The sequence below is a fragment of the Sinocyclocheilus grahami genome, unplaced genomic scaffold (assembly GCF_001515645.1).
Source record: "Sinocyclocheilus grahami isolate Dianchi unplaced genomic scaffold, SAMN03320097.WGS_v1.1 scaffold240.1, whole genome shotgun sequence".
NCBI classification, from domain to species: domain Eukaryota; kingdom Metazoa; phylum Chordata; class Actinopteri; order Cypriniformes; family Cyprinidae; genus Sinocyclocheilus; species Sinocyclocheilus grahami.
The window spans coordinates 580,029-601,478 of record NW_015505419.1 but is presented as its reverse complement, the minus strand read 5'-3'; the positions used below and the strand labels follow the sequence as shown (position 1 = coordinate 601,478).

The 21,450-nt window shown below is 37.2% G+C and overlaps 2 protein-coding genes and 1 long non-coding RNA gene across 3 annotated transcripts in view; 2 read left to right on the top strand and 1 right to left on the bottom strand.

Annotated features, from left to right (window-relative positions):
* The window catches only part of LOC107597873 (SH3 domain and tetratricopeptide repeat-containing protein 1), a 19,214-nt gene extending 4,403 nt beyond the window's left edge, over positions 1–14,811 (bottom strand). Inside the window, exons 1-14 of the mRNA XM_016289068.1 lie at positions 14,482–14,811; positions 12,621–12,686; positions 11,687–11,817; positions 11,497–11,602; positions 10,691–10,831; positions 10,373–10,571; positions 10,067–10,143; positions 9,194–9,389; positions 8,947–9,077; positions 6,903–6,935; positions 5,272–6,185; positions 3,093–3,852; positions 1,945–2,125; positions 1,305–1,455 (exon numbers count right to left, since the gene is read on the bottom strand). Of these exons, the coding sequence (XP_016144554.1) occupies positions 1,305–1,455; positions 1,945–2,125; positions 3,093–3,852; positions 5,272–6,185; positions 6,903–6,935; positions 8,947–9,077; positions 9,194–9,389; positions 10,067–10,143; positions 10,373–10,571; positions 10,691–10,831; positions 11,497–11,602; positions 11,687–11,817; positions 12,621–12,686; positions 14,482–14,626 (3,231 nt within the window). The 5' untranslated portion in view covers positions 14,627–14,811. The remainder of the gene's footprint in view (positions 1–1,304; positions 1,456–1,944; positions 2,126–3,092; positions 3,853–5,271; positions 6,186–6,902; positions 6,936–8,946; positions 9,078–9,193; positions 9,390–10,066; positions 10,144–10,372; positions 10,572–10,690; positions 10,832–11,496; positions 11,603–11,686; positions 11,818–12,620; positions 12,687–14,481) is intronic.
* Positions 7,063–7,616, top strand: LOC107597874 (uncharacterized). The gene is made up of 3 exons (XR_001610502.1): positions 7,063–7,161; positions 7,365–7,440; positions 7,512–7,616. It is a non-coding gene; the product is annotated as an uncharacterized lncRNA (long non-coding RNA).
* Positions 14,812–18,712: 3,901 nt separating the features above from the next.
* LOC107597899 (tudor domain-containing protein 7B-like) lies at positions 18,713–21,416 on the top strand. The gene is made up of 3 exons (XM_016289103.1): positions 18,713–18,837; positions 21,020–21,226; positions 21,312–21,416. Exons 2-3 carry the CDS (start codon positions 21,020–21,022, stop codon positions 21,414–21,416), a joined length of 312 nt encoding a protein of 103 aa, XP_016144589.1. The 5' UTR covers positions 18,713–18,837.
* Positions 21,417–21,450: the final 34 nt, after the last annotated feature.

The following is a 21,450-nucleotide window of genomic DNA, read 5'->3' as shown; positions in this document are numbered from 1 at the left end:
TTTCCTATTTAAAACTTGACTCTTCTGTAGTTACATCATGTACTAAGACCGACGGAAAATGAAAAGTTGCGATTTTCTAGGCCTATGTAATAATCAAGGAACTTTGCTGCTGAAAATAGTCCCCAGCACGCTCCCTGTGCAAGCAGGTGGTCACGTTGGTTATGTTGATGAAAGTTAGCCTATTTTCAGGCGCTGCATAATATCATTGCGCCTGATGCACCCATGGTACAGCAGCAAAGTTCCTTGATTATTACACCGGAATGAAAGTATAGTTCCTAGCCATATCGGCTAGAAAATCGAAACTTTTCATTTTCCGTCGGTCTTAGTACATGATGTAACTACAGAAGAGTCAAGTTTTAAATAGGAAAAATATAGAAACTCTTTGGTCATTTTTGAGCGAGATGCTAACGGTCTAATCAGATTCAATGATCTATGCTAAGCTACAGCTAAAAGTGCTACCGCCAGACCCGGAGATCGGCTGAATGAATTCGAAAACAGTAAAACTCAACTGTTTAACTCTAGGGGAGTTGGAAAATTAGCCTATTTTCAAAAATAGTGGAGTGTTCCTTTAAGTCAGCCATATCAAAATGCACTCACTTCCCTGCATTAGCGCTGGCAGTTACAACGGTTGCTGCTGCTAGAAATTCATGCGGGTATGTGGAAAGCCCAAATGCACTCCGCTGCGGCCATGACACACACACACGTACACACCTACTCATTCCTTATTATTGCTAATTTCATCATTTAAGTCATTAAAATGATGAAATAACACAAATAGAATGTGGGAATTAAATACTGGCCAAAAATGAAAACATATCTAAATATTTTAGCTTCTTCGAGCTGCCATACTTTGTCTAGACTACAGCTCTGCGCCAACGTTGAAACTATTAACAAATGTTTTTCATTAACTTAAATAAAACTGAAATAAAATATAAAAATTATATGAAGAATTTAAATTATTAGAAATAATGCTTTATGAGTTCAAATAGAAGTATTACAATTCCTCAAAATAAATTAAAGCTACTGTAAATATAAATATTTATATATAAACCTTCAGCACACTCCAAGGTGCAACTTAAATAAATGATTATAAAAGATACTGAAGGAGTTGTGTTCTCACCATTAGATTACATCAGTCAATATATGTAGATCTGTAAATGATGTATATACAAAGTTCACATAATAAAAATATTTAAATTTGATTTAGATCTTTAATTTATGCTTTAATTTAACCTGCCTATGGTTCCAGTAACAGTAACGCCTAACAATTTAGGCAGAAATGCAAAAATGAAGGCAGCTTTCACCTGCACGTAGAGGTCCACTAGCTCGGTCTGTTGGAGGATGTGGTAAATCTTTCCAGCCTTTAACCAGGCATGAGCCTCCTTGCGTTTTCTGCCCAAGTCAATGAAGATGCCCAGGCTTCGTTTAGTGTAATCTAAAGCAGCTCTATTGGCTCTGTGAGACGACATGATAAACTTTAGTAAGTCTTTATAATAATGTGTGATGCCTTACTGCTGGCAACTCATTATTATTGCAACAACTTTGGACTAAACCAATATATCTTTCCTGGATACATAAATGGAGTGAGAAGTTTATTATATAATTCACCCAAAAAATAAAATGTCATCATTTGCTCACCCTCATGTCATTCCAGACCTATATGAGTTTCGTTTATTACAAAAGAAGATATTTTTGAAGAATGTTGACCAGTTGGTTATCACTAACCGTAATTTTGAAGAAAAAAAAAAAAAAACACTGAGACATTTCTCAAAAAATGTCATTTATGTTTCATAGAAGAAAGCCAATAAAATGACATTCAACAATGGAGTGAGGTAGGGTGAGTAAATGACTACAAAAAATTCTTAATTTTTGGATGAACTATCTCTTGTACTGCAGTACATGTTCACAACATCTCTCGTAAATCTTATAATAAGCAGGTCTCACTTCTTGGTAGCCAGGTTCAGGTACAGCTGGCTGATCTTCTCCAGTATCTCTCCCTCTAAGCTCTTGTCTCCAATCCGCTGAAGAAGGTTCAGCTGGTGCTCGTTGTAGATGATACACTGGGCTTCATCCGGACACACCTCTTCGTAAAGCTGACACAGGTGACGTGTGGCTTGCAGCTGACCTGATGTCATACAAAGAAGAATATATTTTGGAGAGGTAAGTCTGGTGATCAGCAAACCTGATAATAAACTGGACTGGATGTGGACATAATAGAATGTAGCAAGGTGGTTAAATTTATGAATGCATTTTTTATTCAGAATAATGTCCACAGACATGAACAACACTATGGACAAGTATCAAAGGGATAGTTCACCCAAAAATAAATATTCTGCCATAATTTACTAACACTTATATCATTCCAAACTGACAAGACATTCATTCATCTTTGAAACACAAATGAAGATATTTTTAATGAAACTGATAGATTGGTCTCTCCACTGTTATAACACTTTGATGCTTTAAAAAGTTGATCAAAACATTGTAAAAGTAATCCATATGAATTTAGAGATTTAATCCAAGTCGTCTTGTTCTCACACGCCATGTATGAAGTTTGTTCTCACATGTCGCAAGCATGTTTGAGCCAAATGCAAGAACCAATGAGGTTTGTTCTCGCACGTCAAATATGGCCGACTTTCCAATGTATGTGCGTTAATTCATGTTTGTATGTAAATAAAAGCCTTAATTAAATCTGTTCATAATATAAAGCAATGGTATACCTTCAGAAGACTGGAATGGATTAAACTGCTCAATGTTTTATGGATTGTTTTTATGATGTAATTATGAATTTTTTTTAAACATCAAACTTTAGGTGGAATGGACCTTCAACATACAGAAATCTCACAGGTTTAATTAAAAAATATGTTCACTGAACGAAAGTCTTATTGGTTTGGAATACAGTGAGGGTTAGTAATTGATGACAAAGTTAAGTTTGTTTGAATTATCACCTTAAGAAATTATATCAAGTAATTTGTAGTTTTATGTTCCCTTACAATCAGAAACCAAACTGTAATGTCTCACTATAGATGTCCTTACATCAAACTGTTCTAGATACTGATACTTGCACTAATACAATTATGATAAACACTTACTATCTATGTGACTGATAAACATGGCACTCAGCAGGGCCCATTCGTAGTATAACTTCCCACTCTCATGGTTTCCTTGGGAAACAAAGTGTTTTCCCAAGTCAAGAAGCACTAAAATAAAACTGAGTTCATGCTCTTCGTCCTCAAGCTCAGAGAACAGCTCCACTGACTGAGTGAGGTATTCCTCTGCCAATCTTTTTGCCTTGATTTGCAAACACATGAATCCAAAGTTGGCCAGTGATATGGCCCAGTTACGTCTATCCTCAAACTCCTCGCATATCTCAATTGCAGCCCGGTAACTCTCAGTGGCCTGTCGGATGTCCACTGAATGTCTGTATGAAATGGCCCGCATGTTGTAAACCACTCCTTCCAGCTGAGTAGTACAGTGCTCAGGAAGCGATGACAGCACAGCGTCTAGCACTTCCAGAGCTGTGCCGGGTTGCTGGTTGCAGATGTACAGCCACGCCAACCATAGGAGAGCAGCAGTAGTGTCTGACTGGCCGACGCTGGACACACCGCTGTGGTCGAGGACAGTGGACATGTAGCGAACAGCTCTGTCAGGCATGCCGTGGATATGGAAGAGCCAGGACAAGCATAGAGCGTGGATATGACCCAGCACAGGCTCCATGCTGGGGGACACTAAAGCAGCGGCACGGGTCAGGTATGGAGCCACTTGTGTTGGGACGGCCACTCCATACAGCTCTGATGCATTTTCCAACAATAGCGAGATACTGCAAAGACAGTGTGACACGGTGGCTCCTACCTGTGAAAGAGAACGGATTAATGCATAAATCAATTTATATAATTTGATTAATTTAAAAAATGTTGTTCATTTTTAAATTAAATTAATGAATTAAATATATTAATAATTGTATTAACTATTTAATTTATTGTTTAATTAAACAAAATCTAATAATAATAATTGTAATTATAATGTCATTTTTCATGTTATTTTATTATTTAAATAAAACAAATTTTATTTAATATTTGCTGTGACACAGTGCTGCTGCCTGTGAAAGAGAATGGATAAATGGACAAATCCTTTCTTTTTTAATTTAATTAACTTATTTCATTTTTTCATTTATTTATCTTAATTTTTTTATTTAGTTAATTTATCTATTAAATCATTTTTTTATTAAATTACAAATTATTAAATACATTTACTTATAAAACAATTAACCTATTATTATAAATAAATGTATGTTTTATTTAATATATATATATATATACAGTGGTGGCCAAACTTATTAGAACACTAGTATTTTCACCAGCTAAAAAAATGGTTTTAAGTCAGTTATTTAGTGTCAGTAGGAAATATTAGTTTACATGTCTAAACATTCATTTTGTCATTAATTGTAATAATCCAGTGAGATTTTTGTTTGCACAAGGAGAGAGACAGCCAGTGCTCCACACAGAGATCTGATCTGATCATCATCCAGTCTGTCTGGAATGACATGAAGAAACAGAACACACTGAGACAGACTAAATCCAAAAGAACTGTGGCAACATCTCCAAAGTGCTTCAAGAGACCTACCTGTAAAACTACAGTACTGTTAAAAGTTTTAGGGACGTGTGTAAAAATGCTGTCAAATGAAAATGCTGTCAAAAATAATGTCATAAATTGATTTCTTTATCAAATAATGTCTATTAACTAAATTAAATCAACATTTGGTGTTTAAAGCAGCTTTTGCTCTAGGTCAGGGGTGTCAAACTCAGTTCCTGGAAGGCTACAGCCCTGCACAGTTTAGATGCAACCCTAATTAAACACACCTGATCCAGCTAATCAAGTCGTTAAGGCTTATTTGAAAACTACATGGTATGTGTGTTGGAACTAAACCATGCAAGGCTGCGGCCCTCCAGGAACTGAGTTTGACACCCTGCTCTAGGTGCACAGTTTTTCAGGTAGCTTTGCAGGTAGGTCACTTGAAGCACCTTGGAGATGTTGCCACAGTTCTGGATTTAGTCTGTCTCAGTTTGTTCTGTTTCTTCATGTCATTCCAGACAGACTGGATGATGATCAGATCAGATCTCTGTGTGGAGCACTGACTGTTGTAAGACTAAAATATCACTGGATTATTACAATTAATGGCAAAAGGAATGTTTGGAAATGTAAACTGATATTTCCTACTGACACACTCCTACTAAGTGCTTCCTGAAACCACTATCAAGGTATAGCACCCACCTGAAGTGATGCTCGCTTTGCACAGCTTTCAGCCAAGCGTAGCAGTCTCTGGTCACTGTAGAGTCTTGCTAACACCAGGAAAACTTGGCTCAATGTCTCATCACATGCGTCAGGAACTTCATCAGCAAGGATCAAAAGCCTTTCAATGAATGGGATTGCACTCATGCCGTCTTTAAGCTTCAGGTGGAGCTTTGCCAGGAGGAAGCAGGCCCGTGCCTCAGCAGGCTGATTCTTAGCCAGGACAGCTTTTTTTAGCACATATTTGAATACCTCAGGATCCTCACAGCCAAAGAAACAATCAGGCACAGCCATCAACAAGGCAGACAAGCGCTCTGAAAAACGGACACATTTTTCATGGTTCTTCTGTGTTAGGTAGATGAGTGCCAGGTTGGAGTAAATGGCAGAGAGCAGAAACATGTCTGTGAAACAGTCCCTGGGTACATTCAAGGCTTCCTCATAATAAACCCGAGCTTGAGAGAACTTTGACCTCCCTGCACAAAGCTGTCCAAGAAGAAAACAAATTCGACTCTGCGCCCAAGAGACATGCTTCTTTCGTGCCAGTTCTCGGGCTACGCCTAAATACGCCACTATCTCCTCTTCATCAGAGTGACCCTCGAAATGTGAGATGAGGAATTCTGGGTAAGCCCTGTACAAAAGCAGGAACTCCGGCTGGTGGTCACGGCTGCTCAAGAATGAAAGCATTGCATGATGTACATCTGGACTGCTGTTGTCCTGCTCTAAGCAGACAGAAAACCGTGGGATTTCCCGGGACCACTCTGTATCATCCGCTTCTTTCTTCATCTGTTGCTTGCTGCTGACTGATGAAACCTCAGTTCTTTGAGACTCATCTACCTCACTCAAAATGTGTTTGACTTTCTGTTTTAGGTTGTTTAATTCTGTCTGATGAGTCTTGTCTGGAGACAAAGAATAAACTAATAAATAAAATACAAATAAACAGATCATTATTTTAATTAGCCCATCCTAACTATCAATCTTTACCAGTGTTGGGGAAAGTTACTTTTAAAAGTAATGCATTACAATATTGCGTTACTCCATAAAAAAAGTAACTAATTACGTTACTTAGTTACTTTTTATGGAAAGTAATGCGTTACGTTACTTTTGCGTTACTTTTTAAATCTGGACAGGGCTTGCTTGTTTGATTTTAAAATAAAAAAGTTCTATTTTTGGCAAATATAAAAGCCTTTTCACACCAAAATTGAAATGAATAAGACTCCGTCATATTCTGAGTTGCATTGTTTTTATTCATTTTGAGGAATACTGAATCTGTGTTTTTGAGATGAATATGCATATTCATATTTATTTTGAACTACAGTAACATCTGATTTCTCTCAACATGGGGACAGGAGAGCTGTCAATCAATAAACTGAAAGAAAAAAAAAAGTTTGAAAAAGTAACTCAGATATTCTCTTGTAAATTTAAAAAGTAGTTTTTTACTAGTTACCTGAAAAAAGTAATCTGATTAAGTAACTTGTAATATATTACCCCCAACACTGACCTTTACACATATAACATTATATATGTATGTATATGTAACTATGTAGGCTATTCTTATAGTTAGTTTCATTTTATTTGCTCTGAATGAACAAACAGATAGATAGATATTTACTCACTTTGAACTGATCCTGGAATTTCTTTTGCTAGATCTGTGGCATGCAAAACAAATAAAACAAACGTTTGTTAAAGGAAACAAATTAAGAAAGAATTAAGACATGTTACACAAATATTTAAATCAAGTCATGTTTGCTGTCATGCTGGTTCATTTCCGTGCGCTGTAGCGCCTCAAGTGGCCTAATAATGTAAATCGCGTCAGGTGCTTAAGCACTATTGATTACGCGGCAGAAGAACATACAAGAGTAACGTCCCATCTCTGTAAGTTCAGAACTGTTGTGGCCCTGTGCTGACTGTCTGTAATTTACGTGAAAATATAACCCACAAACACATTACCCCGCGCAACCTTAAGTATTATTTCTCTCTACCGCTATGAAAGCGTTGTTTTTATGAGCACCGCGATTTGTAGACGACCGTGTTAGTGATAACGACGTTCTGTTTTAGCATTGAAATCCGCTGGACAGTGACTGAGAAAGATGCCGAAGAAAGGCAGCGACACGAAGCCCGTTATTACAGCTCCACGATGGGAAGAAGTTCAAGGTAAAACGCTGATTGAGCGCCAATAACATCAGCACTAAATAAGCTGCTTTCATTATTACGGCTTTTTACAGATTTCTGCAACCCTGACAAACTGCTGTTGTGCCCCTATGACCCACATCATCTGATCCGGGCCTGTCGGTTCCCATACCATCTCATCAAATGCAGGAAGGTGCGTGTGCAGAAGCCCCCACAACAAAAATCCCTCTTACTTCTTCTTAATTTAGGCTATTCCTCCCCACACTGTTCTGTTATGAGCTATTATCAGTTCTTAACCAGTAAACATTCAATGGGGCCACAAGATTACTTACAATTATTTAAAGTAACTTCATTAAAATGCAAAAAAAAAAAAAACTGCTAGTAGTCCAGATGTAACTTAGGCCTACAAAACTGTGAATGGTCCACTTGAGGGAAAATAGGCAAATCTGTAATTTGACAGCTTTAGTAAGACATCTGCCTTACAAGCATTTCAGTGATTCAGCAGCTGTTTTAAATTTAATAAATATAATAGTAAATTTAGTCTTAAAGGGGTCATATGATGCAATTTCAATTTTCACGTTTCAGAAAGGCGGGGCATAGAGGAGAAACAATAATGTACAGTATGTGGAAAATAATGTGTTTTTTTTTACTTTAAACTGCATAAACACATTTCATTACACCAAATACACAAAATAATGTTCTTTTTAGCAGCATCATATGACCCCTTTAATGGGATTGGTTTCCCCACACCAGAATACAACAACAAAGCAGCTATGATGGACTGCTATGATGAAGCAGAATTGAAATCCTGCGCATAAACATTTATTAAATACAGTGGTGGCCAAACTTATTAGAACACTAGTATTTTCACCAGCTAAAAAATGGTTTTAAGTCCGTTATTTCTATCTTTTGCGGTAGTGTGTCAGTAGGAAATATCAGTTTACATTTCCAAACATTCATTTTGTCATTAATTATGATAATCCAGTGAGATTTTTGTTTGTACAAGGAGTCTGATAACAGCCAGTGCTCCACACAGTACTGTACTGTACTTTTAACAGTACTGTAGCTTTGCAGGTAGGTTTCTTGAAGCATCTTGGAAACGTTGCCACTGTTCCTCTGGATTTAGTCTGTATTTAACACTATTCTTGTGGTTCAGTGCAAGCCGATGCATTGTCAATCGGCTATTGATTGGATGGAGGCAGAATGTTTGTTTGCAGTCAGTTATAAGAAAGGGGTATAGTTTAAGCAAACTAAATAATTGGTCCAGCATACAGTATGTTACCAGAAAGAAGGCTGCCATTTTCACTGGAAGATCGATTTTTGACATTTTTTGAATAACATTACAAGGTCAAATGGTCCAATTTTGCTTTGTGCCTGTAATTCTACCTCTGTGGTCTGTTAGGAACGCCCCTTTTTTTTTTTTTTTTTTTTTTTTCTTAGACAAATGCTGTTCATAGCACAGATACCGTTGTAAAGGCAAATAAAACATAAATGCTAAAATGTGAATATTCAAATTCCTGTGAGCCTTACCGAGTTTGTAGTTTGTGCCAACATCAGACTGGCATATTTTCTTCAATAAAGCAATAGTGTCCTCTTTAATTTTGTCCTGATCCAAGGTAGCAATTTGTCTGTCCTCGTCTTTCAAGAATATGTCAGATGATCTGCAATGGAAGCACAGGATAAAGTTATAAAGTATCGTGTGCAAAACTGTCATTTAAGACAAACCACATGGCAGAAATTCTACTTGGAATATTCATAAAATGATACAAGCACTTACTCACTAAATGAACTGGTTGTTTTGACCAGCTTGGTTTTGACGAGTCCGATATCCCCAGTTCTCTCCAATTTTCCCATAAACCAATCAAAACAGGCCACCAGCAGGCCCAGGATGATGATTCGTTCACCAGCCTGGAAACTCAGTTCATCTGGCCCGTCGGCATCATACTCTTCTGTGGTCTCACAGACCCCTACTGCTGTGACAGATATTGTTACAATTGTGGTAGAGTTAAATTGTGACGATGACAATGCCGCACTGTTACATTATTATTTAAAAAAAAATTTTTTTTAGTTCCTAAAAAGTTTCTAAATATATAAATCTCAGAGTAAATCCTCCAGATTTTGTGTGCAGCTTATAACCACTTACCCTCTTCACTTATCCTCAATCATTTTCTAATTTTTTCCCTTTTTATTCTAAAGCTTTTTGCTTTGCAGCTTTTTCAAATGTTGTAATTTTACATTCCAAAATTTGCTGTTTTAAATAAATACTGTTCTTTTGAACTTTTTATTCATCAAAGAATCCTAAAAAAAGAATAGGCAGCACGACCATTTTCAACTTCATTTAGAAAATGTTTCTAATAATTTTTTTTAGCACCAAATCAGCATTTTACAGTGATTTCTGAAGGATCGTGTGACACTGGAGACTGAAGTAATGACTGCTGAAAATTCAGCTTTGCCATCACAGGAATAAATTACATTTTAAAAGATATTCAAATAGAAAACAGTTAAATAATATTTCACATTATTACTGTTTTTACTGTATTTTGGATCAAATAAATGCATTCGTGGTGAGCCTAAGAGACTTCTTTCAAAAGCATTACCAAATCTTACCGACTGCAAAACACAAAACAGGATATATAAAATATTTTCTCACCAATCTGGAAGGGAAGGTCACTTGTGTCCTTTCCACCACCCACTAATATACTCTCTGGGCAGGACTTTAGAAACCACCTTGGGAAGTAAAAAAAAAATCCATTGTTCTTAGTTCTGTTGATTTTGTCAATAAGTTCATATGAAATTCATAAGGCGACACATACTCATGAAAGGGAATGACCGGCCTAATATACTCTCTGGGCAGGACTTTAGAAACCACCTTGGGAAGTAAAAAAAAAAATCCATTGTTCTTAGTTCTGTTGATTTTGTCAATAAGTTCATATGAAATTCATAAGGCGACACATACTCATGAAAGGGAATGACCGGTTCCAGAGCTGGTTTTGGTTTGGTTCCTCTAGCCCCATCTGCAAGTGACAGCACTGTCCACCCTGATCCTAGGAATGGAGGCTCAAACAAAGCGATATCCCCCTTCTCCAGATAAAGGTCGCTCCCTGACGTAGAGCTATCAAACATCTGATTAGCTGTGCAGCATCCAAAGAAAGACCCTAAAAAGTAAGCGATATTGTTTTACTACAAATAGCAGTGATATTCACTCATACGTGTGCCAGTCTGTTTCTGAAATTAAATATAAAGTATATAGTGTGCATAAACACTATGTATTTACCTTCTTGCATTAGAAAGCCTTTATACATCAGATTTAGTGTCTCTTCTTTAATTGAGATCTCAATTCCTGAATGCTGATCAAGGGAGATTAACCAGAACTCCTGGTTCATGAGAAGGTTTTCCATGCACTGACCCAAGAAGCCTGGTGGAAATTACACATTTGGTAAGTCTTATGAGATATTATCTTTTAATATACACTACCGATTATTGATCCTTCAGAAATCATTCTAACATGCTGATTTGATGCTCAATTATTATTGGTGCTTAAGTTATTAATATCAGTTTTCATTATTATTATTATTATCAATGTTGGATTCTTTGATGAATACAAAATTCAATAGAACAGTAACATTCTTAGTGTCTTCAATTTTCTCATTCTCAAATCTATCTTACCCCAAACTTTTGAATAGTAGTGCATCATGGTTTCCACAAAAAAATATGAAGCAGACGTTTTTTTTCTTCAACATTGATTATAATAAGAAATGTTTCTTGAGCACCAAATCAGCATTTCATGTTTTTGAAGGATCATGCGATGCTTTTAATCCTAATAATTTCACAATATGACTGTTTTACTGTATCTTTAATCAAATAAATGCAGCTTTGGTGAGCATATATAAGAGACTAAAGAAACATATAAAAAATCTAACTTTTGGTAGTGCACCTGACTCTTACAGTACTTGACATTATTAATAATACAATACAATGTTTATTTACTGTATATAGCACATTTAAAACGACCAAAGTGCTGCACAGAGTATGCAAAACAGCATACAACATTATATCTGTGGCACTGAAATAAGAACAGACCCATTTTGTGGTATGTGCTGAACTTCCATATTTCTTCAAGCGTTTTAAAGGTGATAAATATAGTCCTTTCCTCACTATTGATGGATACAAAATGAGCAGACAACTCCTGCAAGACAGGGAAGCAAGTATGTTAAATACATTTCAGAAAAGTTTTGAATATTTTATGTGGTCTGAATAGAGATGACCATACAGAGATCAAGGTCACGACCCCTGAGAGGTCAGCTTCGAGCACACAAAGTTTCCTGCAAAGCACTTCCTGTGTGCCCTCATCGGCAGGAAGTCGATCTGGCCCCTCCACCATAGCCAGCTGCATAGCCAAAACTGCAACAGGAAACAGCTTATAGTTAACATTATATCTACCACTGCATCCAACACTAACAGATCAGCCTACACATGGAAAATATTCCAGTCAGCTCTAGTAAATGTGTAAGGAAAGTGAATTAGTGATGTAAAGAGGCCAGTCAGTTAATATAAGGTGACATAATAAACCAAACCTTTATACTGCTGTAAATTCCAGGTCTAGATCTACCATTCACTTATAATCTAAAACATTCATCTCAAGAGCAATATTCGTGGTTCAATCCGCAGTTGAGATTTTGTGTTTTACCATAATCATGTGACGTTTCACTGCTGTGTTTAACAGAGAGGGTTAATAAATGACAGTCAGTGGGATTTGTAAAGTCCAATGTATGATCTCTAAAAGTTACTCTTTTTTTGAGTGTCACCAAAGCAGGTCAGAGTTCAAATAAAGGAATAGTTCATCAAAAAAACTGAAATGCTGTCATTTACTCACCCTTCTCTTCCTACTGTGGAACATAAAAGAAGATATTTTGAGAAATCTCTCAGCGTACGATACGGTCACCAAAACGGTTGGGTTCCCAACATTATTTAGAATATCTTCTTTCATGTTTCATTAAGTCATACAGGTTTGGAATGACATAAGTTGACTCGGAAACCAAGAACTGCCAACTCTGGGCAGTTCTTCTACACAGTATTCTATTATTATTTGAGATTATTATGTGATTAAGACAATGGAGGCTATTTACAAAGTCATCAGGATTTATTCACATCAGTCACAGTGTACTAAGTGGTAGTTAGCATTTGATATGGAGAGCTGGATTCACCTGTTGGTATATTATCATCAGAAGCTCCTGAAGTACCTTTGATGCTTCCTCTTGAGGTCTTAAAATCTGAAAAGAAATGTACACACTCCCTTAAATTTCTGTAATGCTGTAGGCTACCTTTTGAACACTTTACTAGATAATTGTGTCATAGTTTAAGGAATTTTACAACAGCCTTTCAGAAATGCATATAGTCATCTACAGACATTTAAACGTTAATAATTCTAACTTAATTAGGCTACCTTTACAACAAACTAACAGGATGGAAATGAAAACCTGTTAGCCGCTGAGGATATACAGGTAGCTTACGAGGCTGTCAACTTAACTTTCATAACTGATCTTTTGAATGTTTTAGAGACAAACCAGTTAATGCCACAAAACCTCACAGAATCCATTAAATCCATTACCAGTGTTGGGGAAAGTTACTTTTAAAAGTAATGCATTACAATATTGCGTTACATATTTGTGTTGTTTAACATTTAATTATTGCAGGTTTGCGTCATATTCTGAGTTGCATTGTTTTATTAATTTTGAGGAATACTCAATCTGTGTTTTTTTGTGTGTGAGTGAGATTATTTAATGCATATTCATTTTTATTTTAGAACTACAGTAACATCTTCTGATTTCTCTCAACATGGCAACACCAGAGCTGTCAATCAATAAATTGGAAAAAAAAGTAACTCAGACATTCTCTTGTAAATTAAAAAGTAATGCATTACTTTACTAGTTACCTGAAAAAAGTAATCTGATTACGTAACTCGCGTTACTTGTAATGCGTTACCCCCAACACTGTCCATTACTAATATATTGAAGTTTGTGCTGTTGCTTTCCCACCAAAATGGTGGTGTCACTTCCTGGGGGATGATGCCATTGTTAGTTTCAGGGATTTTACAAAAGAATAACAGAATGGAACGTGAAGGACACTGAAAAGTTGAATCAAATGATTACCAACTGATTCAATGTTCATAAGATCCAAAACAAGAAATACCTAGAATTTTAGATTTCCATTCTTCTGTGCTTAGAAGTCATTGCATAGCACTTGGAGAGCAACATCTGCTCAAACCAAAGAACTACACTCTAAAAAATGCTGGGTTGTTTCAACCCAACTTTGGGTCAGATATGGACTAACCCAACCGTTGGGTTACATTTTTACATTACATTTTTAACCCAAAAGTTGGGTTAGTCCATATTTGACCCAAAGTTGGGTTGAAACAACCCAGCATTTTTTTTTAGAGTGTACAATTATTTAGAATTCTCCCATATGTTCACTTAGACTAATTGAGAAATTGTGATTTTAAAAAATATGATTTTCATAGGCCTATTTTATAAATCGTTTTAATAGAGCTTTTAATCCAGTAGCCTATCAGGCAGTGCAATATGTATGGCCAAATTATTCAAAACGTAAGATCAACTTCATACGTTCATTAACATAAAAAATGCTGGGTTGTTTCAACCCAACTTTGGGTCAGATATGGACTAACCCAACCGTTGGGTTACATTTTTACATTACATTTTTAACCCAAAAGTTGGGTTAGTCCATATTTGACCCAAAGTTGGGTTGAAACAACCCAGCATTTTTTTTTAGAGTGTACAATTATTTAGAATTCTCCCATATGTTCACTTAGACTAATTGAGAAATTGTGATTTTAAAAAAATACGATTTTCATAGGCCTATTTTATAAATCGTTTTAATAGAGCTTTTAATCCAGTAGCCTATCAGGCAGAGCAATATGTATGGCCAAATTATTCAAAACGTAAGATCAACTTCATACGTTCATTAACATACGAATGCATCACATATGTTAAGAAACACTTTTTTCTTTTAATTCTCTATGCTGTTCGTGCTGCTCAACCGCGTCCCTACCTCTAGATGAAGACTCCATGATATTATCCCATTCATTGTGTGTGCACTCAGTCGACAGCTCTCTGCGTATCGTCCGAATTCCATCCGGATCGGACTCCACGCCGTTCCCGGTTTTGGACGAGTTTCTACGAACCGCGGCTGACATCCCGTCAGAGTTCCGAGAGGAGACGCGAATGGTAATGTCGATCACGCGCTGTCACCAAATAAAAGCGCACAGGTGGCGGAACTGATTTTGAGAGCGTACGTTACAAGACTGCACGGACTCATGTCCTTAATGGTGAAGGCGAAAAGAAAATGAACGTCCAGAACCACAGGCAATAGGTCCAGCTACTCCCTGATTACCTGTCGGAGGTGTGTGTGTGTGTGTGTGTGTGTTATGTGATTTTGGCATCAGTAAGCATTTTTGTTTTTAAAAATAAATAACCTTGGCACGCAAAGTTTCAGCAAAAGTTAATAATCACACGGTGTGAGTAAAGAAGTAAAGAATTGCTGGTGGTCCGTTTTATGAGTGTAAACTTAGTAGGTGTGTCTCTGTGTATTTGGGTGAACTCAGAAAACTTCAGAGGAAGAGTGTCAGCATTTCCCCTTCCTCTCTGGTTGCCTAAAGGAAAGTGGAGTTTTAAAACCCTTGTATTATGTGGGTACAGTTTTTATGGTGGGGGGGTCAAATTGACCCTAATTGGCTTCAATACAGTTCATCAAAAACCATTAAAAGGGAAAAATCGGGCAAAAACAGCAAACATTAACACTAGTCTATAAACATTTATCAGTAACTCAAACTTATGTGCCAAGGTTTTTGCCAAGGTTGTTTCTTTTTAAAAACAAAAATGCTGCCATAACACAACTTCAGTGCTTTCATAATGCATACATTATAAAATAAACACATTAACATATGATTTTTAATATTAACTATTTCATAAACATTGTTTTGTCACCTGTGTGAACTTGATAAAAAGTACTGTAACTATTTTTTATTAACATTTGTTTTGAAAAACAAAACAAATGTGGACAAGCACCACTTCTGTGTGCTTCCCTGCATGGCTACGCTAAGATCATGGGTTCAATTCAAACGGATAAATATCTATGCCTTCAGTGTAAGTTTCTTGATAAAAGGGTCTGCTAATGTAAATACCCTCACAGGGAAGTTGAGAAACTGACATATCAAAATACATTGTAGTTAATTAATTAATTAATTAAATTAATAATTAATTACATTGTAGTTGCCTGTAAACATCAAAATCTGAAATTTGGTATGCACATTCCACAGCAACAAAGCAAAATCTTTTGCAGGCATGTTCATGATCATAAATGAGAATAAGTCACAAAATCATATAGATTAACCAATATTTCCAACAATTCAAAAATTGTAATCGGTCAAAGTGACCCGGCAAGAAATGTCAGTTGCAGTAATTATAATTGATGCAATGATTGACAGCTTATTCCTTCTTGAAATTATTCCCAGCTTGAAATTATATGCTTGGGGCGGTGCTAAGCGCTATTGGCCAATAAATTGGCATGATGGGAAGGTTACATACGTAACCGAGATGTTCCCTCTCATAGGTTCACTTCAATGCTGCGATGACGTCATCGCTATGGGACTATACCATCTCGCCTGACGTACCTAAGATAGCTGGAAGACCGAGGAAAGAGTCTGCTCAAGCGGAAGAGACCCGGGAGCCAAGAGCCATCCTCACGTCCAGACAAGTAGAACTTGATGAAAGTGCTAGTAGAGGACTAACCTGCCACAGCACAGACATCTCCCATCAAAAGCTCTTTAAAAAGTGCCTGAGAAGAAGCCATTGCTCTCGTAGAATGAGCACGCACCTCTAGAGGCGAAGTCACACCACGCGCCTCATAGGCTAGAGGTATAGTCACTATCTGACCCCACATAGCAGGGGAGAAAGCCTCCAACCACTTGCTGAAAGCAAAACTGAGTCAAAGCAGCCTTAGGATTAACTAGGCCTAGGAAGCAATAAGACTTAACTAGCCTCGGGGCAAAGTCCATACAAGAGGAGCTGACAGAGCCTGCAGATCCTCAGTCCTCTAAGAGAGGATAGGATTACCAAAAAACTGCTTAAGGTTTCAAAGTTATCTGACAGACTTAAACGGCTCAAATGGATGGCCTGCCAGGCCTTCCAACCGAAAAATAAGTCGCAAAAAGGAATCTGTGCTGAGCGGAAAGGCCTAAGCTGTCTCGTCCCTGCATGAAACGGGAAACTAGCAGATTGTGTCCACTTAAGGGCATACAGCTTCTCATGGAGGGAGCTCTAGAATTAAGAGTAGTGTCGGTAATCTCTGCCAAGAGACCGGAACACATTTCAACTCTGCTCAGGGGTCCCACCCATTAATTCCAAAAATTCTGATGGGGATGTCCAAATCATGCCCCGAACCTGAGTCAGCAGGTCGTGTCTGAGGGGAACCTCCCAAGGGGGCCGGCTAACAGACTGACCAATTCTGAGAACCACGTATGAGTGGGCCAAAACGGCACCACCAACAACAGACGTTCACTCTGACAAACCTTACACTGAACAGAATAGTTTGGGAGCAAACGGGTCGATTGGAAGGCATAAGACTGGTCCTGGGCCATTCTTGGGCTAGAGCGTCCACAACCAGAGGCAATGGAGGAGACAAAGAAACTAGAGCGGGCAATGCGCATGCTCTATTTTTAACAAACAAATCCACTTCCGCTCGGCCAAACCTCTGCCATATGAGACTCATCACCTGTCTGAAACAGGAACGGATACTAAAATCAGGCATGCCAGCACCAACCACAGAGTGGGGACTTGGATGTCAACATAGACCCTGCACCAATGGCTTTGGGGCTATCCTCTCGAGCTAAGGCGCAAAGAATGGTCAAAATCAGTCCGAAACGCAACAAGTTAAGCATTAGTTATGCAAATAGTGTTGGTAGCCTGAAGTGCCAAAAACCATGTTGCACGACAAATGTGTGTTGCAAAACTCCACAGAGCCAGCTTATAGCACGGAGTCCACTATTTGTTACAGAGGTAGCACAGAAGAACACAAAAGTGGCTTGTAGGCGTACTTTCAGACATTTAAAGAGGATCAGAGGGGCCATGAGTGCAATTAAATCCATAAATTCATGTTAAGGTTAATGTTTTAAAAAATCTTGAATATAGAAATATTAAATGATTTCAAGAACTGAACAGATGCTTTAAAAATGAAACTGAATCCTCCAGCAGGTGGCGACAAGTCACTTAATTTATCACTGAATCATTCATTCAATTGATTCATTCGAACAGCTGAATCATTCAGGAATGAATCAAGTGACTGTCTTTATGAATGGGTAATCATGAATCACTGACTCACTAGATTCGTTCAAAAACGCAGTTCATTCATAAACGAGTCACCGCTGTGTTTGCGGCTGAGCTGTGACTTTGTTTAAAACTATTTTCGACGACGAAATAGAGCAAAATCAGACAATAGTGTTCTAGTCAGACAATGTAAGTCACTTAATATTAACTTCTTGTCTATTTAACTGTTGTATTAAATCACTATCCCATTTACAAACTCCTTTAAAATCATTAAAAGCTGTCACTCATCTTAGCTCATCGGGATCTCACATTTATAATAAACGAAGCTCTCTACGCTGCGCTATTACTATCTCTCTATCCAATCACGTTGATGGATAAAAATAAAATTAAAATAAGCATGTAACGACCACGAACGGAGGAAAATAGTGGAGTAAAAGTGCCGATCCATCACTTAAAATGTACTCAAGTAAAAGTAAAAGTACACAGTTTTTAAACTACTCAAAAAAGTACAATTACTGATAAAAACTACTTAATTACTGTAACGTGAGTATTTGTAATTCGTTACTTCACACCCCTGCAAAACAACTAAATGATTCCCCAGCTCAGCCAAGCTGGTCCACCAGCTTTGACCAGCTAATAACCAGCTTGAACCAGCTAGAACTAGCTATTAGCTGGATCTTCCAGTAACAAAAATATAATCAAATAAATAGCAATTAAGGCGTATTGAATGTTAAAATGCGATTCAATGTACGTTTGGTCGAGCAAATGCTCTTTTCCTTTTCAACGAAATCGTTTTTCTACCAATATAAGTTTAAAAGGATAAAACAATAACAAAGTAATCCAAAAAAACACAGTAAAAGGACAGTATAATACAATACATCAGTAGTCTTTTGTACCTGCTTATGCTGTGTGTGTACTGCGCATGCGCGTTGTGTGTAATTACAGATGGGATGGTGCGAGCAGCTCTCAACGGGACTCACACTCTCCGCCTGCGGGACAAACCGCGAGGAGGACACCGCGACCAGTCTCACAGAGCCAGTCACTGTCATCTAACCCGGCCTGACCGACCCACATCCATTGAGCGGTAAGAGCTGAGACATTGTGAAAGTATCTGAACTCGACGCTTTATATTTAAGCAGCTTTGGCGGAAGAGAGACGCGCGCGAGTATCAGTTTCTAGCTACTGCTGTAACTTTGATTGACAGTCAGCTAAACAGACCACGAATAATCACCAGGTTCAAATAAGTGAAATTAAACTTCAGAACACACATTTAAAACATGTTTATAGTGAGACATTTGGAGAAATTCTTTAACGCGTACACTGTAAATATGATGTATGCTCATTGTGTCAACTTTCCTGCTGTAAATACACTAACTTACATCAAATTTCAACTAACCCAGTGCTGGGTAAAAAAGGGACAAACCCAGCAATTGGGCTGTTTTGACCCAGCGGTTTGATTAAATGTTTAACCCAACCTTCTGGGTAGTAACCCAACCGCTGGGTCAAAACAACCCAATTGCTGGGTTTGTCCCTATTTTACCCAGCACTGGGTTGTATTTAACCCAGCATTTTTTTAGAGTGTAAAGACACTTAAGTACATTTTTTAAAAGGGCACTTTGTCATGTCAAAATAAAAATGTAAATACATTTGTTAATAGTATTTTCTTTTGTTGTACTTTAAAGACATACATTTCTTTTGATGTGTTGACTAACATGCAGTACTAAAGCACACGTAAAGTACTTGATAGTTATTTTAACTGTATTGTGTTATATAATATTACAAAGGTAACGTATTGTAAATGTACTAAGTTGCAATTTAATTATTACATGCGTAATTACAAATATATGACATACATGACAAACGAGTTTCAATAAAAATGACTTTAAAGTATATTTACCACAAATACTTGTCATTAAAGAAGACTTCAGCAGAAGACTTTAACCACATTTCAAAGACAGAAGTAATTATGAAATTACATATAAAGATTTTGCCTGCTTATTGTAATCCTACTCAAGTGGGCCAAAAATCACTCTAAAGTTCAGCTAAGTGTATTTAATATAAATATAAACTATAATTATGCAGTTTATATGTACAGTTAAGTGTTTGAAAACGTTACATTCAGTTCACAGTTAAATATATTCTTTTGAGGTGTATTATTTCCATAATAAGTACTCTTTTTAAAAGTATGCTCAAGTGTATTTCTCATTCACACGGGTTTGTAAGTGGTTTCTATGGATACTTGCTGATTTAAACTGCTGGTGTTGGCTCTTGCTTTCTTGAACATAAGCCATTCTGACTGGCCATAAAACGAATAAACAGTGTGTTATGAGATGATCCATTTGTGCAGCTTTAACTGTCTGGTTGTGACCGGCTAGTCTAGAAGGCAATGTGCTTTGCTCAATTCATTAGTCACATCAGCAATACCACTTTGCCCATACCAAAAAATTAAAATGACATGAAATGCCAGTAGTACCACAGTTGCATACTCTTACCTGCCGATGTTAAGTTTGGATAAACAAGACTTGATGAGATCTATTCTAAAACATATTTAACTGTTTGTCTGCTATCAGATATGGTCATTGATTGTCCAGTAGCTTTATATGTGTTGTAATCAATAACATTCTTTAGCATAAAGAAGATCGATGCAGGACTCATAAACCCATTAACAGTTGTGTGACCTCTGACCACCTAGCACTGTTTATTCTGCCAATGTGGCTTTACAGTGATCTGTTGGTGCAAAATTGTTTTATTGGTATCAAGTTTAAAGGTACACTACTCTTGGGGGCAACTTTTTTTTTTTGGAAGAAACTAGCCTAATACTTTAGTGCAGTAAAGGGTGCATTAAATTCATAGTAAAGACTTTTACATTGGTACGATTAACAATTTCTGTTTCAAATAAATACTGTTCTTTTGAACTTTCTCAAAGAAATGTATAATATTAAGCAGCACAACTGTTTTCAATATAATAAGAAGAAATGTTACTTTAGCACCAAATCAGCATATTAGAATGATTTCTGAAGGATCATGTGACACTGAAGGCTAATGACTGCTGAAAACACAGCTTTATCATCACAGGAATAAACTACATTTGAAACTACATTGAAACAGTTATTTTAAATAATAACGTTTCACAATATTACTGTTTTTACTGTAAATTTGATCAGATAAATGCAGCCTTAAGAAACATAAGAGACTTCTTTAAAAAAATTAAAACATCTCACCAAATGCAAACATTTGAACAGTAGTGTCTCCTTGTTGTTTTTCAGATGGCAGATGAGGAACTGGTGAAGAAGATGGTACGGGCGGTGCTCCAGTCCGCTAAGAGTGGCGTGTCACTGTCTAACCTGCAGGTAGAGTATAAAGACCTGACGGGTGAGCTCATACCTTATAAACAGTTGGGGTATGCCACGCTGGATGCCCTCCTGCACAGCATGCCTTCGGTCGTGAAACTGGATAAAGGGCAGTCTGGGGAGGTAAGTCTATCCCTTACCTTTTGAAATTCAGTTATTCAGCAGGGATACATGAATACTAAAACTTTAAATGGTTAAAAACCCATAGGTGGTATGCCATGCTACCACAGGAAACGAGATGACCCACGTTGCTAAGCTTGCGGCCCGTCAGCGCACAGCTAAGAGGACCGGCCAACCTCAAGTGGTGACATAAGAGACTTCTTTAAAAAAATTAAAACATCTCACCA

Bases quoted from the DNA above. Each gene is read 5' to 3' on its own strand.
- LOC107597899 (XM_016289103.1), top strand. From the start codon at position 21,020: ATGGCAGATGAGGAACTGGTGAAGAAGATGGTACGGGCGGTGCTCCAG. The intron at 21,227-21,311 runs GTAAGTCTATCC...AAAAACCCATAG, and splicing joins ATAAAGGGCAGTCTGGGGAG to GTGGTATGCCATGCTACCAC.